General features: G+C 45.5%; 1 protein-coding gene across 3 annotated transcripts in view; it reads left to right on the top strand.

Moving 5' to 3' along the window:
• MYOF (myoferlin) overlaps positions 1-25,207 on the top strand; it is a 141,589-nt gene that overhangs the window by 94,224 nt on the left and 22,158 nt on the right. For 2 of the 3 annotated variants that reach the window (XM_037156586.2, XM_037156587.2), the window contains 16 exons: positions 976-1,081; positions 2,433-2,578; positions 4,596-4,769; positions 5,627-5,735; positions 6,998-7,075; positions 9,220-9,401; positions 9,496-9,654; positions 9,773-9,871; positions 10,768-10,929; positions 12,785-12,950; positions 15,741-15,817; positions 19,181-19,192; positions 20,537-20,635; positions 22,275-22,400; positions 24,244-24,399; positions 24,863-24,954. In XM_037156586.2, the coding sequence (XP_037012481.2) occupies positions 976-1,081; positions 2,433-2,578; positions 4,596-4,769; positions 5,627-5,735; positions 6,998-7,075; positions 9,220-9,401; positions 9,496-9,654; positions 9,773-9,871; positions 10,768-10,929; positions 12,785-12,950; positions 15,741-15,817; positions 19,181-19,192; positions 20,537-20,635; positions 22,275-22,400; positions 24,244-24,399; positions 24,863-24,954 (1,943 nt within the window). The remainder of the gene's footprint in view (positions 1-975; positions 1,082-2,432; positions 2,579-4,595; positions 4,770-5,626; positions 5,736-6,997; positions 7,076-9,219; positions 9,402-9,495; positions 9,655-9,772; positions 9,872-10,767; positions 10,930-12,784; positions 12,951-15,740; positions 15,818-19,180; positions 19,193-20,536; positions 20,636-22,274; positions 22,401-24,243; positions 24,400-24,862; positions 24,955-25,207) is intronic. The other variant, XM_053663877.1, reaches the window with a different exon arrangement.

Here is a 25,207-nt window from a genome sequence, read left to right on the forward strand (position 1 = left end):
TTAGGATTGCCTTGCTCTAATGAGCTTGGGAAGTGTCTGCTGCATTTCATTATCTGCACCCACTATAATTGAACGGATCCTCCTCTTGTGGACATTTAGTTTCTTTTTCCCAGTCTTGGTGTTTATAAATGGTGTGACAAGGAACATCCTTAGACATACATATTTTGAAAGCTTATCTGTAGGAGAGGTCCCTGGACTGGCTTGGTCATGGTTTCAACGTCCATAAAGTTTTCATGACTGTGGCCACCCTGCCTTCGAAGGGGTTGCATGAATCGGTAGGTCAGTCAGCAGCATCTTAGAGGGCTGTTTCCCAAACACTCACTATCCCCTTTAACACCTTCATCAACTTGTGAAAATGGTGTCCTGTTGCTATTTTAATTTTCACACTCTTAATTTAAAGTGAAGCTGAGTATTTTTCTGTATGTTTGTGGACCACTCTCATTTCCTTTACTATGAACTTTTTTTCATAACACTTCAGTTTTTGTGCAGAAGTGAAGTCAATATTTAACGTAAACTTTCTTTAGTCTGACATGATCAGGATCTACAACCTCTAGCACCATTATTCCATACTTGAAAACATGTGTTTTTCATGCTTTATCCATTTCTGATGAGTTTTTTTCAGTATAACTCCTTATAAAACCAGTCTGACCATTTCATAATATTAAACTGAACCGTATGGAACTGCTGATGATTCACTATCTTTGACCGATTAAAACAATTCCCCATGGTTCCACCTAATATATTCTCTAACAGTGTAAACAGAAGTATTCTAAAACAAAAGCCTAATTTTTATATAGCAGTTTTGTCTAAATAAAGATTATAGAGATTTTTCTAAGGAAGACCGATGTCCGCGATGGTGTGTATGTCAGTTGCCCTGGGTATACTGTAGCCAAGTGTGAGGAATCGTATTTCATCTTTGCATTTCAGTCAACACTATGGTTCAGTGGTAACTCTTCATTTTTTGTTTCTTTAAAGAACGGCGACAAAGCGGCATCGCCCAGTGAGCTCACGTGCCCTCCAGGCTGGAAATGGGAAGACGATGCGTGGGAATACGACATAAATCGTGCAGTGGACGAGAAAGGTAACATTTTGTATTTTATTTTAATATATTTTTTTTTGTTTTTTGGCTACAGTTGGCATTAATTTCAGGTGTACAAGGTAGTGATTAGACATGTATATACCGTATCAACTCATCACCCCAGTAGGCCCATAGATGAAGGTAACATTTTAGATCTATTCCCTGACTAGGGGCTCTGCAGCTGTCCTGGTTAGTCAGAGTGAAGTTTCCTTGGGAGGGAGGCATCTTGCTCCCGTTGGTTGGTCTGCGACAGCCGGGTCATGTGGTTTGTACTTGCAGTGATTCAGATGCAAAATCCAAAGGACAAGCCAGTGCTTGGACAGGTGCACAGTCGGGGGGGTGGGTCAAGAGTAAAAAATATGCAGCAAGGGGGCTGAGTGGCTGGACTTTGAGATGACAGAAATCTATGATGAGAATTTGGGAGGGAACTGGAGTGTAAATTTGCTCTTCTAACCGCACCCCGTAAGTGGAGACTGCAAAATGCCTTCAAAGTCCTATTCAGCAATAATGCAGATTGTTGACGTGGCTTCTGCTAATGGTGCCAATCCCTTTCCGCGAGCAGTCATCCAAAGTTTAAATGAACTATAGCATTTGGAATTGTCAAAATAGGAAATCTGATTGGTTTTTTCCCATTCTAAGATGGAGTAGTACAAAGAAAGACCTAGCATTGACAAAGGTTTCTTTTTTAATTTATTTTTTATTGTATTTTTCCATGACCCTTTGTCCACATTATACCCCCTACTCTGCACCCACCGCACCCCCACCTCCAGTAAAGAAGATTTCAAGTTCCCTCGCTGAGCCCGATGCACACACCAGGCCTTCTAATGATGTTAACATTGAGCATAAATTACATGCTCACTGATGTAGTGCTTTGCATGCATTATTCGGATTCATTCTTTTTTAAAAAAGGTGTATTTTACCACTATGCTGGAGAATTTGGGATATAGGCAGTTTTACTAACTGGCAAGAAACTTCTTTAGTACACAGCCAGTATGTGGGGATCCTGGGGTTCGAACTCAAGCTGTGTGACTACACAAGCCACACGCTTTTAACAACCATCCACTTCTGCCTCTTGTACTGGGCTTTATTCTTAGGTGCATTCAATGGCCATGAATGACCGGAGGTATCAAAGAAAGGGGGATCCACCGAGGAAGCTTGTAGGAGAGCGAGCCAGGGGGATACCGCTGGACTCAGTCTGACTGAACTGCAGCCAAGTGAAAGGAGCAGTGGCATTCAGTTGTGATCACAGAGAACATCTGAGGGCAGAGAGAGTGACTGAATGTTTCTGGGAAGTTTATTTGGCAACCTGGCACAAGTGTATCTCCTTTGGATAACCATTCACAAACTGTTCCAGGCTGGGAGTATGGAATTACCATTCCTCCTGATAATAAGCCCAAATCCTGGGTTGCAGCAGAGAAAATGTATCACACTCACAGACGGCGAAGGCTGGTCCGAAAACGCAACAAAGATTCAACACAAACCACTTCAAGTACCGCCAAGGTCAGAGGGGCAGTGGGAGGGAGCTGGGCTGGGGCTCTGCCTTCCAGACCACGAAGAATTCCACTTCGCTATTCTACCAAAGACATTTGTCAATCGGGAACCTAATGCCGTGCTCCAAGGCCCTCAAAGTGTGCCCCTCACCCACAGGAGCAACACCAGGAATTTGTTAGAAATACCCTACTGTTTGAGAAACTCTAGGGGTGGGGCCCAGCAGCAAGCCCCCCCAGTGATTCTGAGGCAGACTAAATACTGAGAACCACGCAAGAGGTAGTCGCAGAACAGAGATTATTTAGTGGCATAATGGGATGGTGGCAATAGCTCAGAACCTGGAATAAGATGAGTAAGGATTCAAATCCTGGTCTCATCTTGTTTCTCATCAGCAAAATGGGTACAATATCCTGCTTCTAAATAAGGAGTGTTAGGGCTTAAAGGGAATAATCATAAATTAAGAGGAATAATACTACGAATCGCAGTAGTAAGTGGCATGCTTTGTGTGTCTTTTATAATGCTAGATACTGAATATGCATTATCTACAATCCGTGAGGCTAACATTTCACCCCCATTTCACAGAAATTAAATAGACTTGCTTTGGGCCATGAGTCTAGTGACCGGCAGAGCCAGTGTTCGAACCCCGGCCAGGCTCATCCTAACAAGAACTCCTTCCATTCCACAAAGTTCCTTACTCACACTGGGCAGTGTGATGAAGTTTCTTTTCATTAGATGGTGAGCTTCTTAGGCACAAAGAAGGGTCCATAGTCATCTTTGTACCCTTCTTGCCAGCCCAGGAACTTGTTCCTAATAAATAATAGAGTAGGTTGAGAGAGCTCATCAATGAGTATTTGTTATTTAATTATCCCTGTCCTGATGGGGGGAGAAGTTTCTAGAGGCACTTGACTCTCTCCTTCCACGTGAGAGCACCAAGGTGACGTGCGGACAATACTGAGCCACCAGTCAGAAGACTGGACACTTGACCCAGTCCTGCCAATGGGTACTGTTGAGGCTTTGATCATATTCCCTGTCCTGCCCCGCCTCCTGGCTGCATGAACTATTTCAATGCCATGGTCAACACTACCAGAGGGTCAATGATAAGATCGTGCTTAACCTGGATTTTCTGTTAATCAAAGTTGAAAAATAGCACCTGCAATAATAAGAACCGATACAGAACTTTTGTTTCTATAATCATAATAGTGTATTATGATTATATATTAATCAGTATTATTCTACATTATTATGCAGTATTATCCTACATTTATTAAGTCTAGTCATACCTTTCAAATATTTCCATAAAGTTTCCAGCACTAAAGTGTCAGCTACGTGAAGACAAAGACCTTTTGTGCCTTTCTCCTCTCTGCTTCCTCAGCTCTTAACACGAGCCCTGTTACATAGCAGACACTCATATTTGGTGAGTGAATTGAATAGAATGTTGAAAACTGAGATCATTTACATACAGTTTTCAGACAAAAAGTGCTGTACTCAGTTATTAATCATTACAGAAGTAATGTGCTCTGATCTACCTATCATGCAATTATCTACCATGTAATTATTAGTTATGGCAGCTGTTAGCTTAGACAAGACATTGAAACCCTGGGGAGGGCATTATCAATTTTTTCCTCCATATATAAAATGGAGATAATAATGGTTTCCAAACTATATCAGAATAGCAATGTTTTCTTAAGAGCTAATAAAGTGAGAACGTAGAAAGCAACTTGAGGAAGGAGCAACTCACTTCACTCACCCCACCCTGAAAGTCTGAATAAGGTGCCTCTCCTGGTGGTACAGCCACCACCTTGGCAACACCCCCACACACACACACTGGAATTGTCTGGTTCTCCATGTTACCGCAGTCAGTCAGCTCTGCAAGGGCAGGCAGCCTGCCTGTTCTGCAGTTTGTCGTGTCTGGGGCTCGGCACAGAGATGATGTTCAGTACTTCTTTGTTGATTGACCAAATAACTTGCTTGATCAATATAAGGATCAGGATCATGGTGATCATCATCAAAACTTTCACTCCTGTTTTAGGCCATGGAAGAACTTAAAGACCAGGAGGGCTGGGAATATGCTTCTTTAATTGGCTGGAAATTTCACTGGAAACAGCGGAGTTCAGATACCTTTCGCCGCAGACGCTGGAGGAGAAAAATGGCTCCGTCGGAAATACATGGTGCAGCTGCCATCTTTAAACTTGAAGGTGCCCTTGTAAGTAACAAGATGGTGAATCTCAAATAATATTGGTCTAGGAGAATAGGTGAGTGTTGGATGCAACGCCACCGATTTCATGGAGGTCCCTCCGCTGCCGCAAGACTGCGTGTAATTTGAAAGAAAGCTCCACATGCTATGTGTTCAGACATTTTTGAAGAATGAATACGCCCTTCACATAGAAAATGCCGAGAAGCCCTGCTGCAGGCGCACCTGTTTAGTGCTGTCTCACCTGGCACTTTCCAGCCGTGTCTGTTCCCGCACCCTTGTTGCAGCTGACAGCTAGTGACATCCAAGGCACAGGGTCTTGGATCATAGTTTGTAAACTACTGCTGTTCAATAAACCAAGAAAGTTAAATGTACAGATATGGGGGGCGGGTGGGGGACAGAGGGGTGGCTGACGGAACAGAGAGCAGTTCAGATGGTAGCACAATGAAGAAGGCAGTGAGGAAGGAAAAAGCAGAAAGGCGGAAGGAATGAATGACAAAACGGTGGCAGTGGCGGAGCAGCCTGCTCGGCTGTCTCTGCACGCTGCCCGCCTGTGCTTTCCTCCCGCTGCCCTGGCTCCCTCCTCCCGTCCTTCCAGTTTCCTTACTGTGACTCCTGTACACGCTTCCTTTTCTTTTTCTCTTTCGGTGTCAGGGGTTGGTAAGCCTGGACTTGAGGTGGAAGGTCTGGCTTCAACTTCCTGCTCTATCGCTTCTGGCTAAGTGACAGTCACTGGCCCGGGCTGTCCTCATCTCTAAAACTGAAGTGACCGGATGAGGAAAATCTCTTTTAACAGCCACTGTCCCCGCAGTTTGTCATTCTCGCCTCTTCACTGATGGGCACCATTCACTGATTTCCTGCCTCCTTAGGGTGCAGACACCACTGAGGACGGGGAAGAAGCAGGCAAGGACAGGCCTCAGCACAGCGCCACCGCCGTGTTTGGGGCGAACACGCCCATCGTTTCCTGCAACTTTGACAGTAAGTCTTGAACATGGGTTCATGTGTCCTGACATTATGGTTTTTATCTCAAGAAAACGCTTCAAATCACCAAATATAATAAAAATGTACTTTTATTTTTATCACTTGAGGAAGATTTCTTAAAATTCAGCTTCAAATTGTATTTGGGGTAAAAGGTGGTCAAATCATTAATTTTAACATCTGTTCAATATATGCTTGTCCTACTATTAAGCCAAAAAGATGACTTTAATGAGAAAAAATTATTCAAAAGTTTAAGTAAATGTTGGTTTCCATGATAACCTTCAGGAGTATTGGAATGAGGCGGACCTACTCTGTAGTAATAATAATAGCAAATCGTTATACAAGTCTTTAGAAAGTAGGTGCTATTATTGTCCCCGTTTTACAGGTGAGGAAGCTTGAGGTGCAAAAAGATTAGATAACTGGACTATGGTCTTACAGCTTGGAAACACTTATAGCTAGTGGAGATAAGATTTGAACCCATGGAGTCCGGCTCCCAGAATCTGTGCGGTGAACCACAGTGCTCTCCTACCTCTTAATTATGTGTGGGGAGCGAGGGGCGGGGCATGTCCAGTGGGTGGGGCTCTATATGCATTTTACTACAATAAGGCTAATCTTTGAAGGTAGTTCAAAGATTCTGGACTACTGAAGAAACTGTTAGCAAATAATTATTTTTTAGATTTGGTGCTGCAATAGAATGGAAAGCCCTATTTCTGTAACTCCTGGACACCCAGTTTCCTTTTAAAGGTTGGTGATGACAAGCAGTGCCCTGAATCCAGGTAGCCGACACCAGGAGTAATGATCTCATGACTGACACACTGGCATTGAGCTTACCGTAGTATGGTTATTTAAATCCTCACCTGAGGATGTGCTTATCGATTTGAGAGAGAGAGAGAGACATCGATGTGAAAGAGAAACATTGATTGGCTGCCTCCTATACATGACCCAACCTGGGATAGAACCCACAGCCTCGGCATGTGCCCCAACCAGGGACCCATCCTGCAGCCTTTTGGTGCACTGGATGATGCCCCAAGTGAGTCGCCTGGCCAGGGCTTACTGTAATATTTTTTTAATACATTTCATTTTTCAGGAAGCAGAACTGCTTTGGGAGGACATGTTATCACCATTATATGTGTCCTCTACTGTGGAGTAGTAGATTTGGGTGACCTATTTGTCTGAAATGTGTATTATCCCCAAATATTCCAGGAAAATATTAGTTTGCAATGTTATGTTTCTTGTAAGCAACCTCCACCCTGTCTCTTTAGGGCTCTACGTGTACCACCTGCGCTGCTATATCTACCAAGCCAGAAACCTCATGGCTTTGGACAAGGACAGCTTTTCAGGTAAAGAAAAACACCTCCAGCTCACATGTTACTATATACATAGCGGGCTGGTGTGATTCTACTTTCCATCAAGTGAATGCTTTCAGTCATTTCTACCAACAACAAACAGCATTTCCGTACTGAGATTAGTTTGACATGCAGGGTCTAGCAGAAGTTAACGCCTGTGTGTGTGTGTGGTTTGTGGGGTAATAATATGGGTGTACTAATTTATAGTTTTAATTTGAACATTTCACCTACAAGGTCCTAAGGTGTGCTTGAGTGTGGTATTGTTAAGTTACAGAATTACATGCTTATGATTTTGTAATAAAAGATTTTGTAATAACAAGGGGCGTTATTTGTGCTGGATCCTGTATATGACAGAAATGTTTCAGATCAGTAAGCACCAACTACAATGCCGAGCGCTGCTGCTGCTGGGTGCTGGAGATACACAGGACATGTGTGTCTTTTTAATGGTGATAATCATTAATTGATTAAGTAATGAAAAGCACCAAGAAGAAAAACAGTTTCTGTTCTCTGTGTTTTCACATAGCTATATACATATATCCTGGACTCTTGGGTTGACTGGAAGTTAAGATCATATATATGCACTTAAATCATATATGTGTGTGTAGTTTTCTCAAGTTGACAAAAAGCTCACAGAGTCACCTATTACCTACAGCACAGGCTTGAAGTCCATCTTGACCTCTTTTGCTGCCTGCTCCCCAAATTCCCAGAACCGTACAACCATGAGGCTTCATCACCCCTGACACTGAGGGCTCAGTTGGTTTTGTCATCTTTGGACTGGCTCTGGAAGGCTGTGGGTGGGGGAGGGGGTAAGTCAGGGGCCCTCGGGTCTGGGGGGTTGTGCTGTTGAATTTCCACCTCAGGGCCTGAAGGCCGGCAGAGCTTCCCTGGGCCTGCCGTGGAAACAGCTCTTAAAGCAGTTGCCTGACACTCTGGCATGCTCACATTGATTGTGAGGTGCCTTCCAAGCTCATATAAATTCTTTCCTTTTCTTGCGAATTAGCATATTCACAGTTATTCCCGTAACACACATCTGCAAAATGGTTTTGAAAACATTTTCAAACACTCACCACCAGGGGGCACTCAATCATTGAAAGTCAAAGAGAATCCTCTCAACTAAAGTTGTATAAAACTCAATGTACATTTTTTTCACTTGGAGATATAAGGTATATCATTGGAACAAAAGCAAAGAGTCCCATTCAGATGATGCTACAATGCTAAAAACCAAGCACCCTTTTGGCTTACATAAAATAGCTTTAGGTTAGAGATTAGGTTATTGCTCAGAGAGGTCAGCTCCAGGCAATTGCAAAAGGTTTTGGTAGAATTATTTAGCATAAAGGAGAAATGGACTTTTTCTTATCCTTTATCAGGTTTATTGAGGTATAATTGAAGCAGTTATATTTAAAATGTAAGTGTGATTATGTGATATATGTATGCATTGTGTCAAATTGAATTAACATACCCACTACCACACATATTTACCCTTTGTTTGTGTGTGAGGACATTTAAATTCTACTCTTGTAGCAAATTTCTATTATGCAATGCATTGTTAACTGTAATCATGTTATATATGAGATCCTCAGACCTTTTTCATCTCATAACTGAAATTTGTATCCTTTTACTAACATCTCCCATCTCTGCCCCCATCCAGCCCCTGGCAACCACCATTCTACTCTCTTTTTGCATGAGTTTGACTTTTTTTGGGGGGGGTGCAAATTCTACATATAAGTGATACTATGTAGTATTTCTCTTTCTCTGTCTGGCTTATTTCACTTAGCACAATGCCCTGAAGGTCCATCCATGCTGTCACAAATGGCACGGTTTACTGTTTATTAAAGGCTGAATTATATTCCATTGTGTGGGCATATGTATCAATATCTATGAATCTCTCACATTTTCTTTATTTCTTCATCCATGTGTTGCCTGTTCATTTTGTTGATGGTTTCCTTTGTTGTACAGAAGCTTTTTAGTTTGTTGTTATCCCAGTTATTTATTTTTGCTTTTGTTACCTTTGCTTTGGTGTCAAAATAAAAAAAAAAATCATGGCCCAGCCAATGTCAAGGAGCTATGGTGTTTTCTCAGAGTTTTATGGTTTCAGACTTTGGCCATGTCCCCACTGTTACTCTCTTTTTCGGTCTTAGACCCGTATGCTCACGTCTCCTTCCTTCACCGAAGTAAAACCACGGAGATCATCCACTCCACTCTGAACCCCACCTGGGACCAAACGATTATATTTGATGAAATCGAAATCTACGGGGAACCCCAAGCAGTCCTGCAGAACCCACCCAAAGTTATCATCGAAATTTTTGACAATGACCAAGTGGTGGGTACTTTAGAATTTCTAAGGTGGCTTGGGGGATGGGTGGAGATTTATGTGGATGTTGTTTGGGGAGTTAAAGGATTGTTTGTTTCTCTAGGGCAAAGATGAATTTTTAGGGCGAAGCACGTGCTCTCCTCTGGTGAAACTAAACTCAGAAGTGGACATCACGCCCAAACTTCTCTGGTACCCAGTAATGAATGGAGGCAAGGCCTGTGGGGACGTCCTTGTAACTGCAGAGCTGATTCTGAGACACAAGGTACCTGCTGAGTCCTCACTCACATATACTTTCGGAGCATCTGCTTAAAACCTGTGAGTAACTCTGGGCACCACTTGGACTAAAGGGAGTTATTGACATTTGCATGTTTATTTCACAGGATGGCTCCAACCTCCCCATCCTTCCCTCACAAAGGGCCCCAAATCTGTACATGGTGCCCCAGGGGATCCGGCCTGTGGTTCAGCTCACTGCTATTGAGGTATGCTGCTCTCTGTGTTTTGTGAGCAAATCAAATGGATGTGGCTATAGAACTGGAATCTTTTGTATAGGAAATGAGATCTTCCTCATCTCCAATTTCTTATAGAATTTGCCCAAAATTTTGAAATAGGGAAATAGAAGGTTTATCAGAGCAACAGAGACAGATCCAATCTAGCAATCCTGAGGGAATCTCGTTACATAGGAGCCAGTGGATTTCTGAGTTTCCTGTGTCAACTGGAGAACAGGGGAGAGGGGAAGACAGACTCAGAACAACATGCCTGTGTATGTGGAGAGAGAGGAAGGGGGTCATGGGAAATGGGGACATGTCACACCACGGAGCACGAACAAGCCAATGGAGCTCACCGGGTAGCTCTATGGACAGTGTCTAGCCTCCCGCCCTTTGTTTAGTCAAGCAGCTGTTACCCTGGGATTTCTGTTCTCAGGCTGTCTTGCTAAGAGTCCTCACAGACTGAGCAGATGGCTTTAGGCAACAGCTATCATTGCTTGCCTGTCAGACACTGTTAAGACGTTTACACTTGATCCTCAGAATAACTGTGAGAGATACTACTACCTGTCCCGTTTATGGAGGAGACGCGGGTGGTCTGCACGCTGTCCCATGGCACAGCCCGGGTGTGAGTCCTTCACTCCTGCTGCTCTGCTGTGGTAGCAGGTCTGGCAGGAGAGCACAGACACAAGTCTCTGCCTTTCTCTGCATGACCTATGGGCTTTCTAGGATAATATTCTCAGAGATTGCAAGCAAATCTGCACAAGATTTGCTTAAAATCACGCTTAATCACGCTTAAAGAATTTACCGGTTATTAGGAGAGAATTTTTCCTTTCGAAGATTATTTTTAACATTCTGGGTTTCCCTCCCTTGTCTTTACATTGTTTTCTTAGATTCTTGCTTGGGGCTTGAGGAACATGAAGAACTACCAGATGGCTTCCATTGTGTCCCCCAGTCTCATTGTGGAGTGCGGCGGGGAGAGGGTCGAGTCAGTGGTCATCAAAAACCTTAAGAAGACCCCCAACTTCCCAGGTTCTGTTCTCTTCATGAAAGTGGTACAGTATCAAGATTCTGTAATGGTTCAATAGTGCCGAGTAGCTGAACCTTATTGGAACTCTGGAATATATTCACCTCACTCACCTACATGTGGTTTATATATTTCCAAAGCCTGACAACAAACAGGAAAATAGTCTTAGATTCAGCTTGTCAGTGACATTTCCCCCTTAGATTCTTAACACTGTTGTGATGATTTCTTAAAGCTCCAAACAACCCCACTGACACAGAAATATCTATGGGCAATACCGATGTGTTTCTCCAATTAACCGCCCAGCTGTTCAGCTGTTCACTGCAAGCTTTTGGTCAGTGCCCTGAGGGCAGAACAGGAACCTGTCCTTGTGGCCCTGTGGGTGTGTGTGGACCAGAACCCTCTCGAGAGGGGCTGGCTGACTGGGGAGGGGGCCCCCACAGAGGAGCCCATATGGGTTGATGGGACCCTGCCTCCAGGGACCCTGCCAGGGGCATCCAGGCAGGGTAAATGGCATCTACCTGGCTGAGTCGAAGTTGCCCTCTGGCTATTAGAAATGTGACAGCATCTGCCTCCACACCCAGTCCTCCATCCTGGTCCCCAGCACACTCTGGAAGAAGAGGAGGTCACCCACTCTTTCCACAGTCCTTAACTTTTTCGAAAGAATCTTTCTGTTTCTTCTCCTATTAAAAAGGGATAAAAATAAAGGCACATCTTCAGTGTGATGGGTAGAAGGTCCAGAATCGTCTTGTTCCTTTCCCCAGCCCAGTCATTTGCTGCCTCCCGCATACCCGCTCGTGAACTCCGGGTCCTGTGGATTAACTTCTCCTTTCACGGACGAGGAAACCGGGGCCGAGAGAGGGGAGACGTCTCCCCCAGGCCAGGCCCTGTAGTGAGTGTCAGAACTCCATGCAGCTACAGCTCCATGCTGGCTACCTTCATCCTCCCTGCAGTCTTCACTCTAACCCCGTGGAACAGGCATTTCCACTCCTCCTACACCTCTTTGGGGAAAACTGAGAGGTGAGGTGGCTTACGCAGCCAGCAAGTGGGTGGCCAGAGTTGGGACTCAGGTCTTTCCAACTCCAAGGCCCATGCTCTTCCCTTACAACAGTGTAGATGGAGAGCCACCTGGATTCTTCGAACCAAATCCCAGAGTGGTCTCTGCCAGGCTGCTCCACCCACCTGTGTCCACTCCTCAGCCCCTCTCCCACCCCCCAAGTTCTAGTCTGGAATCTAGCCTTGGTCTGCGAAGGCGAGGAAAGCCACACAGTGGGCCCCAGCTGCATCTATTCCTGTGCAGGCCAGAGGTGGAAATTTACCTGAGAACAGCCCGTGATTCCCCATTAGCCACTGTCACCGAGTCCACCCAGTTCCACGTGGGTGAGCCAAGCAGGGAGGAGGAAAACCGAGCATCCCGTTCTGGCCCTGAACTTCAGGGCTAAAAGACTCCCAAGCCACAGTTATTTCCCTTGAAGGTGGGGTTTTCGTGTGATCATTTCTAAATTCCAACCAAATGCTAACTCTGCATCCTGTCACAGAGCGCAGCCAGGTAGCAAGGTACTATTTTAAGCACTTCACATGTATTAAGTCAACAACCCTGCTGTTATTGAGGAGGTAATTGGGGTATAGGAAGTTCCCTGAGGTCACGCAGCTCCCCGTGGCAGAGCCAGGACTCCGCCCCAGGTGGTCTGGCCCAGGACTCATGCCTTTTAGCAGTTGCCGCGTGCATAACAGGTAACTTACTGAACTACTCGACTGTGGGTCCCCCTGGGCTGCGCCAAATGGGCAGAAAGATCTTGGGCTGGTCCTTTAGGAGGCATTTATTGGCAAAGCTGTTCTTGTCGGGTCTTGTACAGAGAGGTGACGTTTACCTCTGTGACCCCCAGTTCCTGCCCAAAGAGGAACTGTACATGCCTCCGCTGGTGATCAAGGTCATCGACCACAGGCAGTTCGGACGGAAGCCCGTCGTCGGCCAGTGCACCATCGACCACCTGGACCGCTTCCGCTGCGACCCGTATGCAGGAAAGGAGGATATTGTGCCACAGCTCAAAGGTAAATGAAGTCTGTAAGTAACACTTGGGCACTTTTCATGCATGACCCAACTTAATTAATAAAACGTCCCCAAAGTAATACAGCGAGTGAGTGGCAGAGCTGGACTAGAACCCTGGCCTTGCCTTGGGGGGACCCAGTGCTCAAGCTGTTGCCTTCTGAGGCACCCTGCTCCTGCAGGAACAGAGAGCTTCTGCAAGTGGAAGTGCTTCATGAACATTTTATAGTCCAGCAGGGAAGACAGACAAGGAAATGGGGGCTTGCAATCTAGTGTGACTGATATTTTTGTGAGGAAATGCAGGGCTCTCCATCCCCCACGTGGGCACTGATGAGCCGGGATTTCTATTTTAAATTGCTTTCGAGCTGTTGTTCCATCTCATCAATGCTTCACAGCATCGTTGAGATGTAATCTGAAAGATGTTATTTCATTGTTATCCATCAGGAAAAAATAACCCCTGCTGAGTGTATGTGACTTACCTTAGGTCACATAATTACTAAGGAAATGATAGAGCAGGCGTGGTCCTTACCTTCGAGTTCCACAGCAAGTAGTCAGTGAATAGTGTTTTGTTATTGTCCTTTCAATAACGACTTGTTCTTACCTTACCATGTGCCAGGGACTGTGCTGGGCTTCTGACTGGGTTGTATCAGTGAATGAGATCCCAGGGCCCCGAACCTCCTGGGACCAGACCCCACAGAGAACTGGCAGTCACTCAGCTGATCACTGGCAGCCTGAAGCAGATGTCTTCTGTTCAAGCAGCTGTGCTGCTAACCACTTCTGTCTGATCTTTTGGTGTAGCTATTCCAGAGCCTCGGAAACTCAGCTGCTATGTTACAGGATGCTCAGGGATACAGGCCTGAGCATCCTGTATCCCTGATTCAGGGAGAAGGAGAAGATGAAATCCACAGTCACACTTGAGCAAAACCCCTACATGTGTTTACCCATAAATTTCCCAGGCAAAGCATCTGGTGCTGAATTGATGGAGCCTAAAATAGCAATATTTGTATAACAGCAAGAATTAGTGTAACTGCAGGCATCGTTTTATCCGAGGTTACTAAATGGGGAAAAGCCATTTTCCTGCGTTTTTCTGACTGTTCTCATGAGAGAAGGTTCTCTGATACAAACACAGAAATTGCTAGGAATTTCTAGCAATTTCCAGCAACAGGTGCTGCACACTTGCTTGGGCCTGAGCCCCCCGTGCACACCTGTTTCTGTGCGTCACTCAGTCATAGGCTGGGTTCGAGACAGAGGTCTCCCATTTAGTGATTCTGTGCCATTGATGGGAAGTGTGGTCAGGGCCTCCGAGAGGCCCCGCAGAGAATAATCCTTAAGGAGCATGGGGAACATAACATGCCCAAGACCGGAATCTAGTATTTTACATCAATCCGGTACTTTCTTAAAGCCAATAATGCCAGGTCAGGAGTTGAGGAAGTACCTAGTTGGCCTCACGTTGGAAGCACAGGGGGTAACTTTTTCCTCCTGCCCCTGAGGCTTTGTTTACTGGAGGATGGTAATGTGGAGAACTGATAGTTTAAGAAGGGATTTGCCGACAGTTGTGTTCCCACATGCGTGCCCATCTGGCTCTGTGTTCTGTGTTGCTGCAGCCGTCTGGGGGGGTGGGGGGCTATCTCAGCAGTGCAGAGACTGCTGGTAGACCTGGGGCGCCCCGTGGACACACAATGATCTCGCACAGCAGCTGGTGTATCACAGATGCTCAGTGAATGTCAGCCTGCCCTGCCACCCCAGTGTCACCTTGGTCCTTTCCCTGACATTTACTGACTGTTTGCTCTGCCCTGGGCTCTGGTATGATGGTTAAAACACAAGCTATGGTTCAGTCAGACCAAGGTTACGCATTTCTCCGTACCACTAATTGTTTAACCTGAAGCAAGTGGCTTGCTTTCTTCTTAGCCTCTCTTTTTTAATCTTTATAATGGGGATAATGGTACATATTTTACAGTATTATTGAGGGGTTAAATGAGATCGTGTTTGTAAAGAGCTTAGCCCACTGCCTGGAGCATGGTACTTAGCTAGAAAATGTGTCTCCCCTACATGTCTTTATGTTCTCTCTGTCAGTTGCCGGGTGGGTTATACAGAAAGTTCTTTTGGCTTGGCAGAGTTGGTTCTGTCTGGGTTCTGGCCTCCTGCTGAATGTCTGACTGCTTAATGCTTCTTCCGTGAAGGGTAAACATACCTCCTACCCTCACCCTTGCTCTAGGCTGAGGCTTTGGCACCCCTTTACCTGAACCAAACCTTGTGAGCCGGGGTACTGCTCCTGAGCCCTTGCTCTGACCCCCAAATATTCTGGAAGTTACATAAAGTTGGGGTGTGTGCCTCTCCCCTGTGTGTACTCTATGACAGCCAGGGCTGAATGAGCCACCGAAATGCGCAACTGTTCACACTGCTGTGCGTTTCTGTGCCTGAGAACGGAGTCCGTGAAGAGCAGGCTCCTTTAGACGTAGATTTCCCCAACCACCACCCCCTACTTCTGCATCCTGTACAGACATGTGTGGACACAATTGTTTTTGGAGCATTTCCTGTGTGTAAGTGTCCAGGGCAAAAGAAACATGGGCCATACAGTCCCCTAAAAATGTCTAAAATCTCATTGTATTTTGGGGAAAGTGATGAAACGTTGGGTTATTTTTTACAATAATAATAAATAATCAGGTGTGGTCCTCTCCATTCAGTAGTTGTACCCAGGAGTAGACTGTACCATCCACTCTGTGCCTGTTGAACTTGGAGTAGAATGTTCACCACCATATTTTTGTAGCGTCTTAGATTATGAAATTGTCTTGCAGCCTCCTTCATGTCTGCCCCACCCTACCAGGACGTCATTATCGAAATAGAGGACACAAAACCATTACTGGCTTCGAAGGTAGGCTTCAGAACTGATCACTGAATAATGTCAATTTTATTTTGCAGATATCTAAGCATTCAGGTGAATTTAGTCAAACAGCCATTCAGTGTAATTAAAATAATAATAATCACACCAACTTTCCAAGGTGAAGAATCTGAATCTTGCACTCATCAAAAGTTATGATGATGTTGTGTAGACTAATGTTCTCTACCCTCAGTCACTCAGAATACTTAAAATAATCCCTAAGTCCGGAGTCTACCCCCCAGAAGAACCTAGACATCAGCATAAGTTTAAAATATCACCAAGTGATTCTAATTTGCAGGCAGGCCTGAGAACCATCGGCGTGGGCAGCCTGAGCGACATCAGTTGCTGGAGAAAGACATTTCAAGGGCAGATTAATAGCATGACAACATTCATAAGGTGGATGCGTGAGCAGATGGGCCATGGATTTTTAATGGCCCTATTTATCAGTGTATGGGATAGCCCTGATTTTTATAATCACCGTGGTTTTGAAGTCAAGAAACTGGTGGACGTGCTCAGTCCAGACCCTATTTTTATACCATTCCAGCCAATTGCACGAGAAGGAAAGGGGAGGGGAGGTTGCAGCCCAGAAAAAAGAAAACATCAAATATTTCTCTGTTTCTGTTGGCATTTGTGGTGGACTTTCACAGCATGTTTTAATGTGCAAACTGGCCAAAAAATGCACATGATTGCATTTTAATGTGTTATGTCCATAAACAGCGCCTTTAAAAAAAGGTCAACTTCCTTCCCACTGCATTAAAATCACCAGCAATCAGACTGCCTTAGATGTGGTCTCCACAGCCAGCACGGGCTAGCAGTGTGCTGGGTTCTGTTCCGAGTTTCCTCCACCGTCACAAATGACAACATCAAATTTGCAAAACTATTGTGTTCACTTGTAAATGACCCCAAATATTCCCAATAAAACAGTTTTAGGCTAGGGAGAAGTTAAATATAATGCACTTAAGATCCCTTATGTACATTTTTACAACACTCTAGAAAAAGGCAGTTTAAGATCCTGCTCTGTAATCTGCCTGCAAGTTTTTTTTACCTCCCATTGTCAATCGGTTCCCATTTGTGCCTGCTGCGTAGTCGGGAGCCCTACGTATTGGGAGAGGGGGCAGTCAAGAAGAAGAATAAAGCCAATCGTGCCACTGTTCTCATTCGTTTCTTTAAAATAGTTAGCAGACAACTGGGTTACTATAGCAACACACTGTGAAAGTTCAGTTTCCATCACAGATTTTCAGCGGCAATTTAGCTGGCTTTGGGATGATAGTAGCGGTCACAGGTGGGTAGTATCCCACTGTATTATAAATTACTTTGATCAGCTTGCTTTCCTAACACCTAGTTGATGTGCACTGTGTTGATTTAAAAAAAAAGACTCATTGGAATCTCCTCTAAAAAACCGTCTCTACCCCTTCATAAGGGAAACGATAAAGTGCATATCTGTGCAGTCAAATGAGTCAAATTGAGCTTTGGAAGAACCAATGACAAGCTTGCTGATGTCCTACATGACATGTCCATGTAGCCTTACACATGCATACATGCCACACATGCATGCATGGTATGCATGAGTTATGTGTACATGTGATGTGTGCAATGTACATCTACTACCGCTTACTCGGTGCAGGCCTTCTGTTTGGGTAAACTGAGGGGATGGATCAAAAGATGGGACTGCCGCTGATGGGAGCTGGAGGCTGTGGCTGTGGGTGACAGTCTCGCCCCACAGAAACCCACACCCCGTGACCACTGTGGGAGCTCCAAACAGAGGGGCTCAGCGTTACCACAGGAAAAGTGAAAAATAAGTATCTGGGGCCAACTGGTAAGTGCTGCCAGACAGCATGGACATTCCTACATGGCCACTTCAACAACTGCCTTCCAATTCCAGTGCTTAAGCAGTATGTCCACAGCACTCGGCAAAATGGCCTCTCCAAGGACAGTGCATGTATGTATGACAAGGAAAATGCATGAGGCTGCCGGGGGCCGCGGGGACCTCGGTCTAAAGACTTGAATTCTCCTTTTGGATTCTTTCCGTTGGTAGATTTTGGAGTGAAAGGTGATCTTTAAACAAATGTGACTGTTTTAAGGCAAAGGAGAGAATCTTCTGTGCCATTCAGATATGATAAAGCAAGTTATTTGCTTCTATTACTTTTCCATATGAAACAAGGAGCAAGCGGCATGAATGAATTCTCCCATGTTAATCCTAAATTTCAAAACCAGCGGTTTGTTTTGAAGAATGCTATTCAGTTGTGAACTGTTCTCTTCTTTGAAGTGGTTTTGAATAGCTGAAACTAGATGTGATAAACAGACTCTAAAAATCTGAATGCAGGAACCGTTCAGAAAGTGAAAGCACTTCTGGCATAAAGTCCCTCTCTCCAAAATCTCAGTTTGGCTGTGACAATCTAACCTTTAATCCCGCTTTGGTATGAATCTAATAGAAAAAAGTGTTATATCTATCTGTCTGCCTCTCTGCCTCTCTTGGCGATTCTGTGCACTGAATACAAGTCAGCCTGGAAAACAGTGAAGAGCACTTAGAAGAAGCCCCATGGCCATCCCATGTAACAGCTGTAGGGAGGGTCTGTTGTGAGAGGTTGTTCTCTCCTCATATTAGAAACGAACTTGAGCCCTGGCTGGTGTGGCTCAGTGGGTTGACTGCCAGTCTGTGAACCAAAGGATCGCTGGTTCGATTCCCAGTCTAGGACATATGTCTGGGTTGCAGACCAGGTCCCCAGTAGGGGGTGCATGAGAGGCAACCACATATTGATGTTTCTCTCAAACTCAGATGGAAGGATCTGGCCAATGAGAAACTTGACATCTCAGAGCAGATGGATCTACATATGTTGCTATAGCACAGGCATGGGAAGAAACAGTTCCTAGAGAATGCTATTGCGGAACTGCTGGGCATGCACACCTTGTGACAGGAGTGTTTGAAGGGATACGAGGGAATATGCCAGGTTGGGAATATGCTTCAGGGGCTGAATGGAGTGAGAGGCTTGAGACAGGGAGATGAGCAGCCGCAGGGCCCCACCTGTGTGACAACTGTTGGCCACAAGGAGACCCTCTAATTCCATTGAAAACATGGGATGTGGGTGGCTCCCTCTGAGCCTTTTTCACTGTAACACTATTTGTAACCCTTCTGCACATTTTCAGAGAAGAAACCATTAAGGTCTGTTTAATTATGAGATGATTTTGAATTGAACCATTCAAATGATCCACCAAAATGTTGATTGATAATATAAGCATGCGTGAGAAATAATTTCTCTCTCTCTCCCTCTCTCTCTAACCCTAATGCTCGCGGGGTCTCCACACCGTGTGACCTGTTACGTGGTTTGCCCTCTTTCTGCCCAAACGCGCAATGAGCAGCTGACAGAAAAGGTAACTGTTGTGCACATTTTGCTAGATTTAAGATTAATATATTTTCTGCTTATAGCTGATCTATGAAGGCAGAATTTGAAAATCCAGGGTCAGGTTACTGACCCATAAAGGGGAAGTAACTGTGCACGTGTGTGTGTATTTTATGCATGCATACACTGTACACAGACAAGAAATAGCTTTCTTTAGTGTTCCTTCTTCCTCCCCCCACCCCAGCCTGAATAGGAGACTGTGTTGCAGGTGACACTGCATTTTTGGCATCGTCACTCTTTCCCAGGTGGATTGAAATGAGCAGTTGGTGGGCCTGACAAGGATCTGTTCTTGTTATAAATCTGAGTGGAAATTATAGCAGCCTTCTAGAAACTGTATCCTTTGGCTGTTTGAAAATGTTCCACAAGTGACTCTGCTATACTGTCTCTTCTGCCCAATTAAGAACCACCCAGCTAAATCGGAGGTTCTGCACACTGGCCGCACACTGGAACCGCCTGGGGCCTTAGGGAAGCAAACTGAACGCCCGGTCTCACCCCAGGCCGACCGAATCAGAATCTCCCAGGATCAGCTGGGAGCCATTGGTCTAAATGAACCATAACACCTTCCTACTTTTGTTTCACACTTTACCACTTGCAAAGCTCTTTCTCCTAATGGTCTTACTCGATTTCCAACACAAGCCTCTGAGGTAGATGGAGACAGGCAGTGCTTTTACCCCATTCGGTGGGTGAAGAAAGTGATGCTTACAGACATTAAATGACTTGGTAAAGCTGGTGTGGCTTATGATACAAGCACATGGCTTATAATGTGAAGGGTGGAACTTGAATTAGGACCAGTTTTTCTGACTCTTAGCTTAGTGAGCTTTGTTTTACAAGGCATTGCCAGCTAAAAGGGCTAAGGAAATGAAATAGTAGAAAACATATATTGGAGGCTTTACTTTAAATTCTTACCTGTATACAGAACTATCATGCCAAGAGGATAAAAAAGTAAAAAGAGACAAATGAATTGATTGTGGCTATAGGATGCAAGAAAATTATCCATTATAGCTGTGGGTGCTAAAGCCTACAGCTATAGTGGGTAAGAGGCTTGTTTTGGAAATCAAATAAGATCATTAGGAGAAAGAGCTTTGCAAATGATAAACACATTTTATTGGCCAAGTATCATTTCGCCTCCAGCTTCTGGGTAGAACTGTGAATGCTTTATCCGTATTGTGCATGTAAACAAAAGTCACAGAATCTCACCTGTTTCGGGTTCGGAAGTACCTGTTCCTCTTACCTATTACCTAGGGGTTTTCCTGCACTGATTGGAAATCTAGGTCATCACTGAAGGTTTTTTCTATCTTGACATGTCTTTCTTTAGGAGGAAGAAATTGTTGACTGGTGGAGTAAATTTTATGCTTCCACAGGGGAACTTGAGAAATGTGGACAATATATTCAGAAAGGCTATTCCAAGCTCAAGGTACCTGGGCTAGTGCTGCTGTGGGTGGGGAACAGCATCACTAAAACTGACCACAGGCTGAACTAAGCAGAAGACTGGAAGGTCCAATCGTGGCTGCTGATGGGGGGAAGGGCCAAGAGCACTTGGGCTTGTTGTTGAGTCCTCTCGCAGTGGTTTTTGGCTTTACCAGGATGGCTGGGGGAGGATAGCGGTCAATGTATGTTTACATGACCGCCACTTTGGGGCATCTGGCAGAGGGTTGGGAACGCCTCAGCACCACACTAGTTAGGCCCACAATTGTCCATTTTGACTCAGGGAGATCTAAAAGTCACAGTGCTCCTGCAGAACAGTGTGAGATGTCAACATGCTTCATTCGGTCCTCTGAACAGTCGCCCATTTCACTAGCTAATACAGCGATTCAATTACATGTGTGCAGCATACAGTCACAGCCATGGGTGGGCACGTATGTATGTCCAGGAGGAAGACAAGCTCTTGAACTAGGCAGGTCTGACTACAATTCTTCTGTTAATGTTTTGAGTTTTCCAATTCTTCATTCAGTTTTTCAGACTGTAATATACTGAAGTAGAATGCAAAAGTTTCCAGAACAAAGCATAGGAGAAGAAAAACTTAGAAATGACAAACAGCTAGGCCAAAATGTACTTCCCCATCAAGGTAGAAAAACCTACATTCTTTCATGTTATTGTCATAACATCTCAATGCAGCTTAAGAAACACCAGCATGTAGGGGGAAGATAGGGCAGGAGAGAGTAATGGGGGGAAAGGGGGGACAACAATAATTGAACAACAATTAAAAAATATGAAAGAAAAGAAAGAAAGAAACACCAGCATGTAAAGAACCACTAACTGAGAAAAATGATCATACTGGTCTGATGGATCTGTCCCATAGTCCAGCCTCCCTCTTCCCTTTCTCCTTCCCTTCTTTCTTCGCTCCTTCCGACCCTTTCCCCTCACCCACCTCCTCGTCCGGTATTATACTGAGATATAACTTCCATACCTGAAGTAATCCATTCAATGAGTTTTGATCATTATATATTCTTACGTAAACCACCACCGAAACAGATTAAAGAACATTTCAATCACCATGGAAAACTCTGTATGTACCCCTTTCCTGTCAATTCCCCACAACATTTCATCCGTCCCAGCGACAGCCTATTTGAATTCATCACCACAGATTGTGGTGCTTGAATGTGTTTATGCTTCGTATGAATGGACTCATACGGTCCATATTCTGTGTGTGTGCGGCTTCTTTAGCCCAACACAGTAGCTTTGGGATCCATCCTGTTGTTGCAGTACAGTAATTTGCCCTTTGTGTCCTTGTGTGGACATGCCACACTGTCCATTCTGCCGCTGATGAAGCTGCTGTGGCCATTCCTGTCCCGTGTGGACTCGTTTTCATTTCTCGTGGACAGTTACGTAGGACTGGGTTTCTGCATCTCAGAATAGGTGGCTAGTTCACCCCATAAGCACTCGGCAGACGTTCACCCCAGGTGGTCGTGTCTTTCCACTCTCCTGCCAGGAAGATGAGAGGCCCAATGGCTCCATCCACATCCTCATGCCCATTTTCATATGATGAGTCTTTTTTGATTTCTGGACTCCACCTGTATTTTAATGAGCATTAAGGACCTGTTGATGGTTTTCAGGTATATAATTGTGAACTCGAGAATGTAGCAGAATTTGAGGGCCTGACGGACTTCTCAGATACCTTCAAGCTGTATCGGGGCAAATCAGAGGAGAATGAAGACCCTTCTGTGGTAGGAGAGTTTAAGGTGAGTAAAATGTGTGTTTGCTTGTCATACTTAAAATCCACCTTATAGGCCTAGGCTGAAGGACAGCCAACCTGCAGGGCAGGATCATGTCTGCTGACATCTGAAAGATGCTAGGAGGTGGCACCTAGGAACAGGGTGGCAGGGTCCGGGAAAGAACACTCCAAGCCATGCTCAGCTCCTTTCTTCCTCCCTGCTCATGCCAGGCAGCCTTGAATCCTACAGATTCAGCCTCTCTAGTACCCCCTCCCCAGGCCCACTGCCCTCCAGGCCTTCAAGCAGGACCAGTGTGGCAACTTCCCAACTGATTGTCCTTGTCACCTTTCTCGTCCCACTCCAGTCCGTTCCCCCAGGTGACCAAGTCTGATCATGTTTCTTGTCTGCTTAAAGACAACTTTTGGTTTCCTACCAGAGCAACTCATTCCTAAAGTGAGCAGGTGTTTCACAAGCTCTTTAGCTACGTGTCTCCCCTCCACCACACCCTCTAGCTCAGGAGGACCTCTCCCAAGGCCCAGACACTCCTTCTCACAATCAAGGACTGGCTCTTCTTCCTCGTCTGGATGCCCTTCCTTCCCTCTTTGTGGTCTGACAAACTCCTATTCATTCTCTTAAGCCAGCTCAAATGTCACATTCTTTGTCAAGTGTTCCCTGACTGCTTCAGGCAGAGAGTGACTCACTCCTGCTCCAGGCTCCCACAGGTCTGGGTTCCAGCCCCTGTGAAAGCATCTTTCCCTCTGTAAGTTTCTGCTTTCACAATGGCTCCTCCCTCCAACCATTGCTGGCAAATCCATGGCAGCTGTGCCATTGCTTCCCAGACACTGCTAACCGATCAGAGCACTAAAGCCTGCAGATCTCCAAGTCCTCATTACAACTGCCCACCAAGCCGTCAAAGATGGCATGGGAGTCAGACCTACGAAATATCTCTGTGCCAGACTGGGCTCCTTGAGTTTATTTTCGGGTTCCCAGTGGGCAGTACGTATTAGGCGCTTGCTTCACGCTGCTTTGCTGAGCAAGCGGAGCTGGAACTAACACCCGCATGCTCAGAATCCAACGTTGGTATTTTCTCCAGTACTTAAGCTGGTTTCAGGATAAAATATGTGGCCTCTCAAGTGGGCCTGGTGGCTCACTCATCCCCAAAAATTCTCTGTGCCCAGCTACACACCCAGCCCTGTGTGAGGTCCTGGAGATGGAGGGATGAAAAGACGCAGTTCCCACCTCAGAAAGCTCCCAGTCTGGGGAAGACTATAGACAATAGACAACCAGCACATGGGGTCAGTGCTGAGACGGGGGTGAGTACAGGGCTAGATGAGAGCGTGCAGGAGACACACCCAGCGCGGGGCAGTCAGGGAGGTTTTACTGGAAGAGGAGACACCTTTCAGCTGGGACCTGAGGATGAACGGGAGTTGTTTGCCTTGGAGTGGGGGGCTGCTAATGGGGTGACACAGGAAAATGAAAATCACCCTAGTACGTTATGGGATTTTTAAAGTCATCCCTTTATTCCTACCTTCCAAATATGTGCAGAATTTCACTTCTTACTATCTCCCTTGCCATCGTATTAGTCTAAGCTGCCTCCACCTTTGGCCTGGTCTCCCTGCTTCTGCTCTGCCCTTTCTTCTCCCCCGTCATCTGTTAAATAATTACATGATCATTTTTTCACTTTCCCTACTAGAAGTATGCAAAATACAAATACAGAATGTCTCTTTCACAAAAGGCAGCCCCCATCTTCACCCAACTGCACAACCCTGGTGGCTGTCCTGGGGTGTCCTGGGAGAGGAGGGCCCTGCCCGGAGCCCTCTGCCCAGGTCGCCCAGAGCCCGGTGAGTACATCTGTGTGTCTCTTTTCTAGGGCTCCTTTAGAATCTACCCCCTGCCTGATGACCCCAGTGTGCCAGCCCCTCCCAGGCAGTTTCGGGAATTACCTGACAGCGTCCCACAGGAATGCACGGTTCGGATTTACATTGTTCGAGGCTTAGATCTCCAGCCCCAGGACAACAATGGCCTGGTAAGAGTTTGGGTGTGGGGCCTTCTCCAGTAGCAAATAATTACAGTCATCAACCACAGTAATTGTTGTATTCTTTCTTTTGGGGCATCTGCTATCTCATTGCGGGAAAGATACTTTATCAAAACAATGTATTCAGGAGGGGAATGTCCCAACAGCATTTATCTAAGAGCTTGAAGGGGCTTGGATCCTCTGGGTCGTCCTTCTCATTTTACAGACGTGACCTTGGAGGAGATTTGCTTGTCACTCCCCCCTGCCACTGCCTCTCCCCCACTCTGCTTCTCAAAGGCGTGCTGGCTGTGTGCCACCGAAGCGGAAACAGTGCCCAGACCTTGTCTGAGGCACACGGGTGCCACCTTGTCGCGGTTTGGGAGTGGCTGCGGAGGCACACCTGAGCCTGTCCCAGAAAGTGACGGAAACTTGCCCCTCGTGGTGATATAACATGCCACCTGTTTTGTCCTCACAGTGCGACCCTTACATAAAAATAACGCTGGGCAAAAAAGTAATTGAGGATCGAGACCACTATATACCCAACACTCTCAACCCGGTTTTCGGCAGGTAAGGTACACTTTTCTCAGTGACTGTCAGCAGACACTTCATTTCTTTGTGGCATGCGTGTTAAGAATGTAATATGTGCCGAGCCCTAGTCTAGGCTCTGAAACTGTGACCGTGAACTAGTCAAATATTCTAGTCATTGGGGCAGGTAATAAGTGTGAAAATGCACAAATGGAAGAATTCCACAGGAGTGAAAAGTGCCAGGAAGAAAGTAAAGCAAGTTGTGAGTGGGACCCTCTGAGGGATCTGCTCTAAG

Source organism: Artibeus jamaicensis, unplaced genomic scaffold (assembly GCF_021234435.1).
Source record: "Artibeus jamaicensis isolate MK-2021 breed Jamaican fruit bat unplaced genomic scaffold, CSHL_Jam_final contig_332, whole genome shotgun sequence".
NCBI classification, from domain to species: domain Eukaryota; kingdom Metazoa; phylum Chordata; class Mammalia; order Chiroptera; family Phyllostomidae; genus Artibeus; species Artibeus jamaicensis.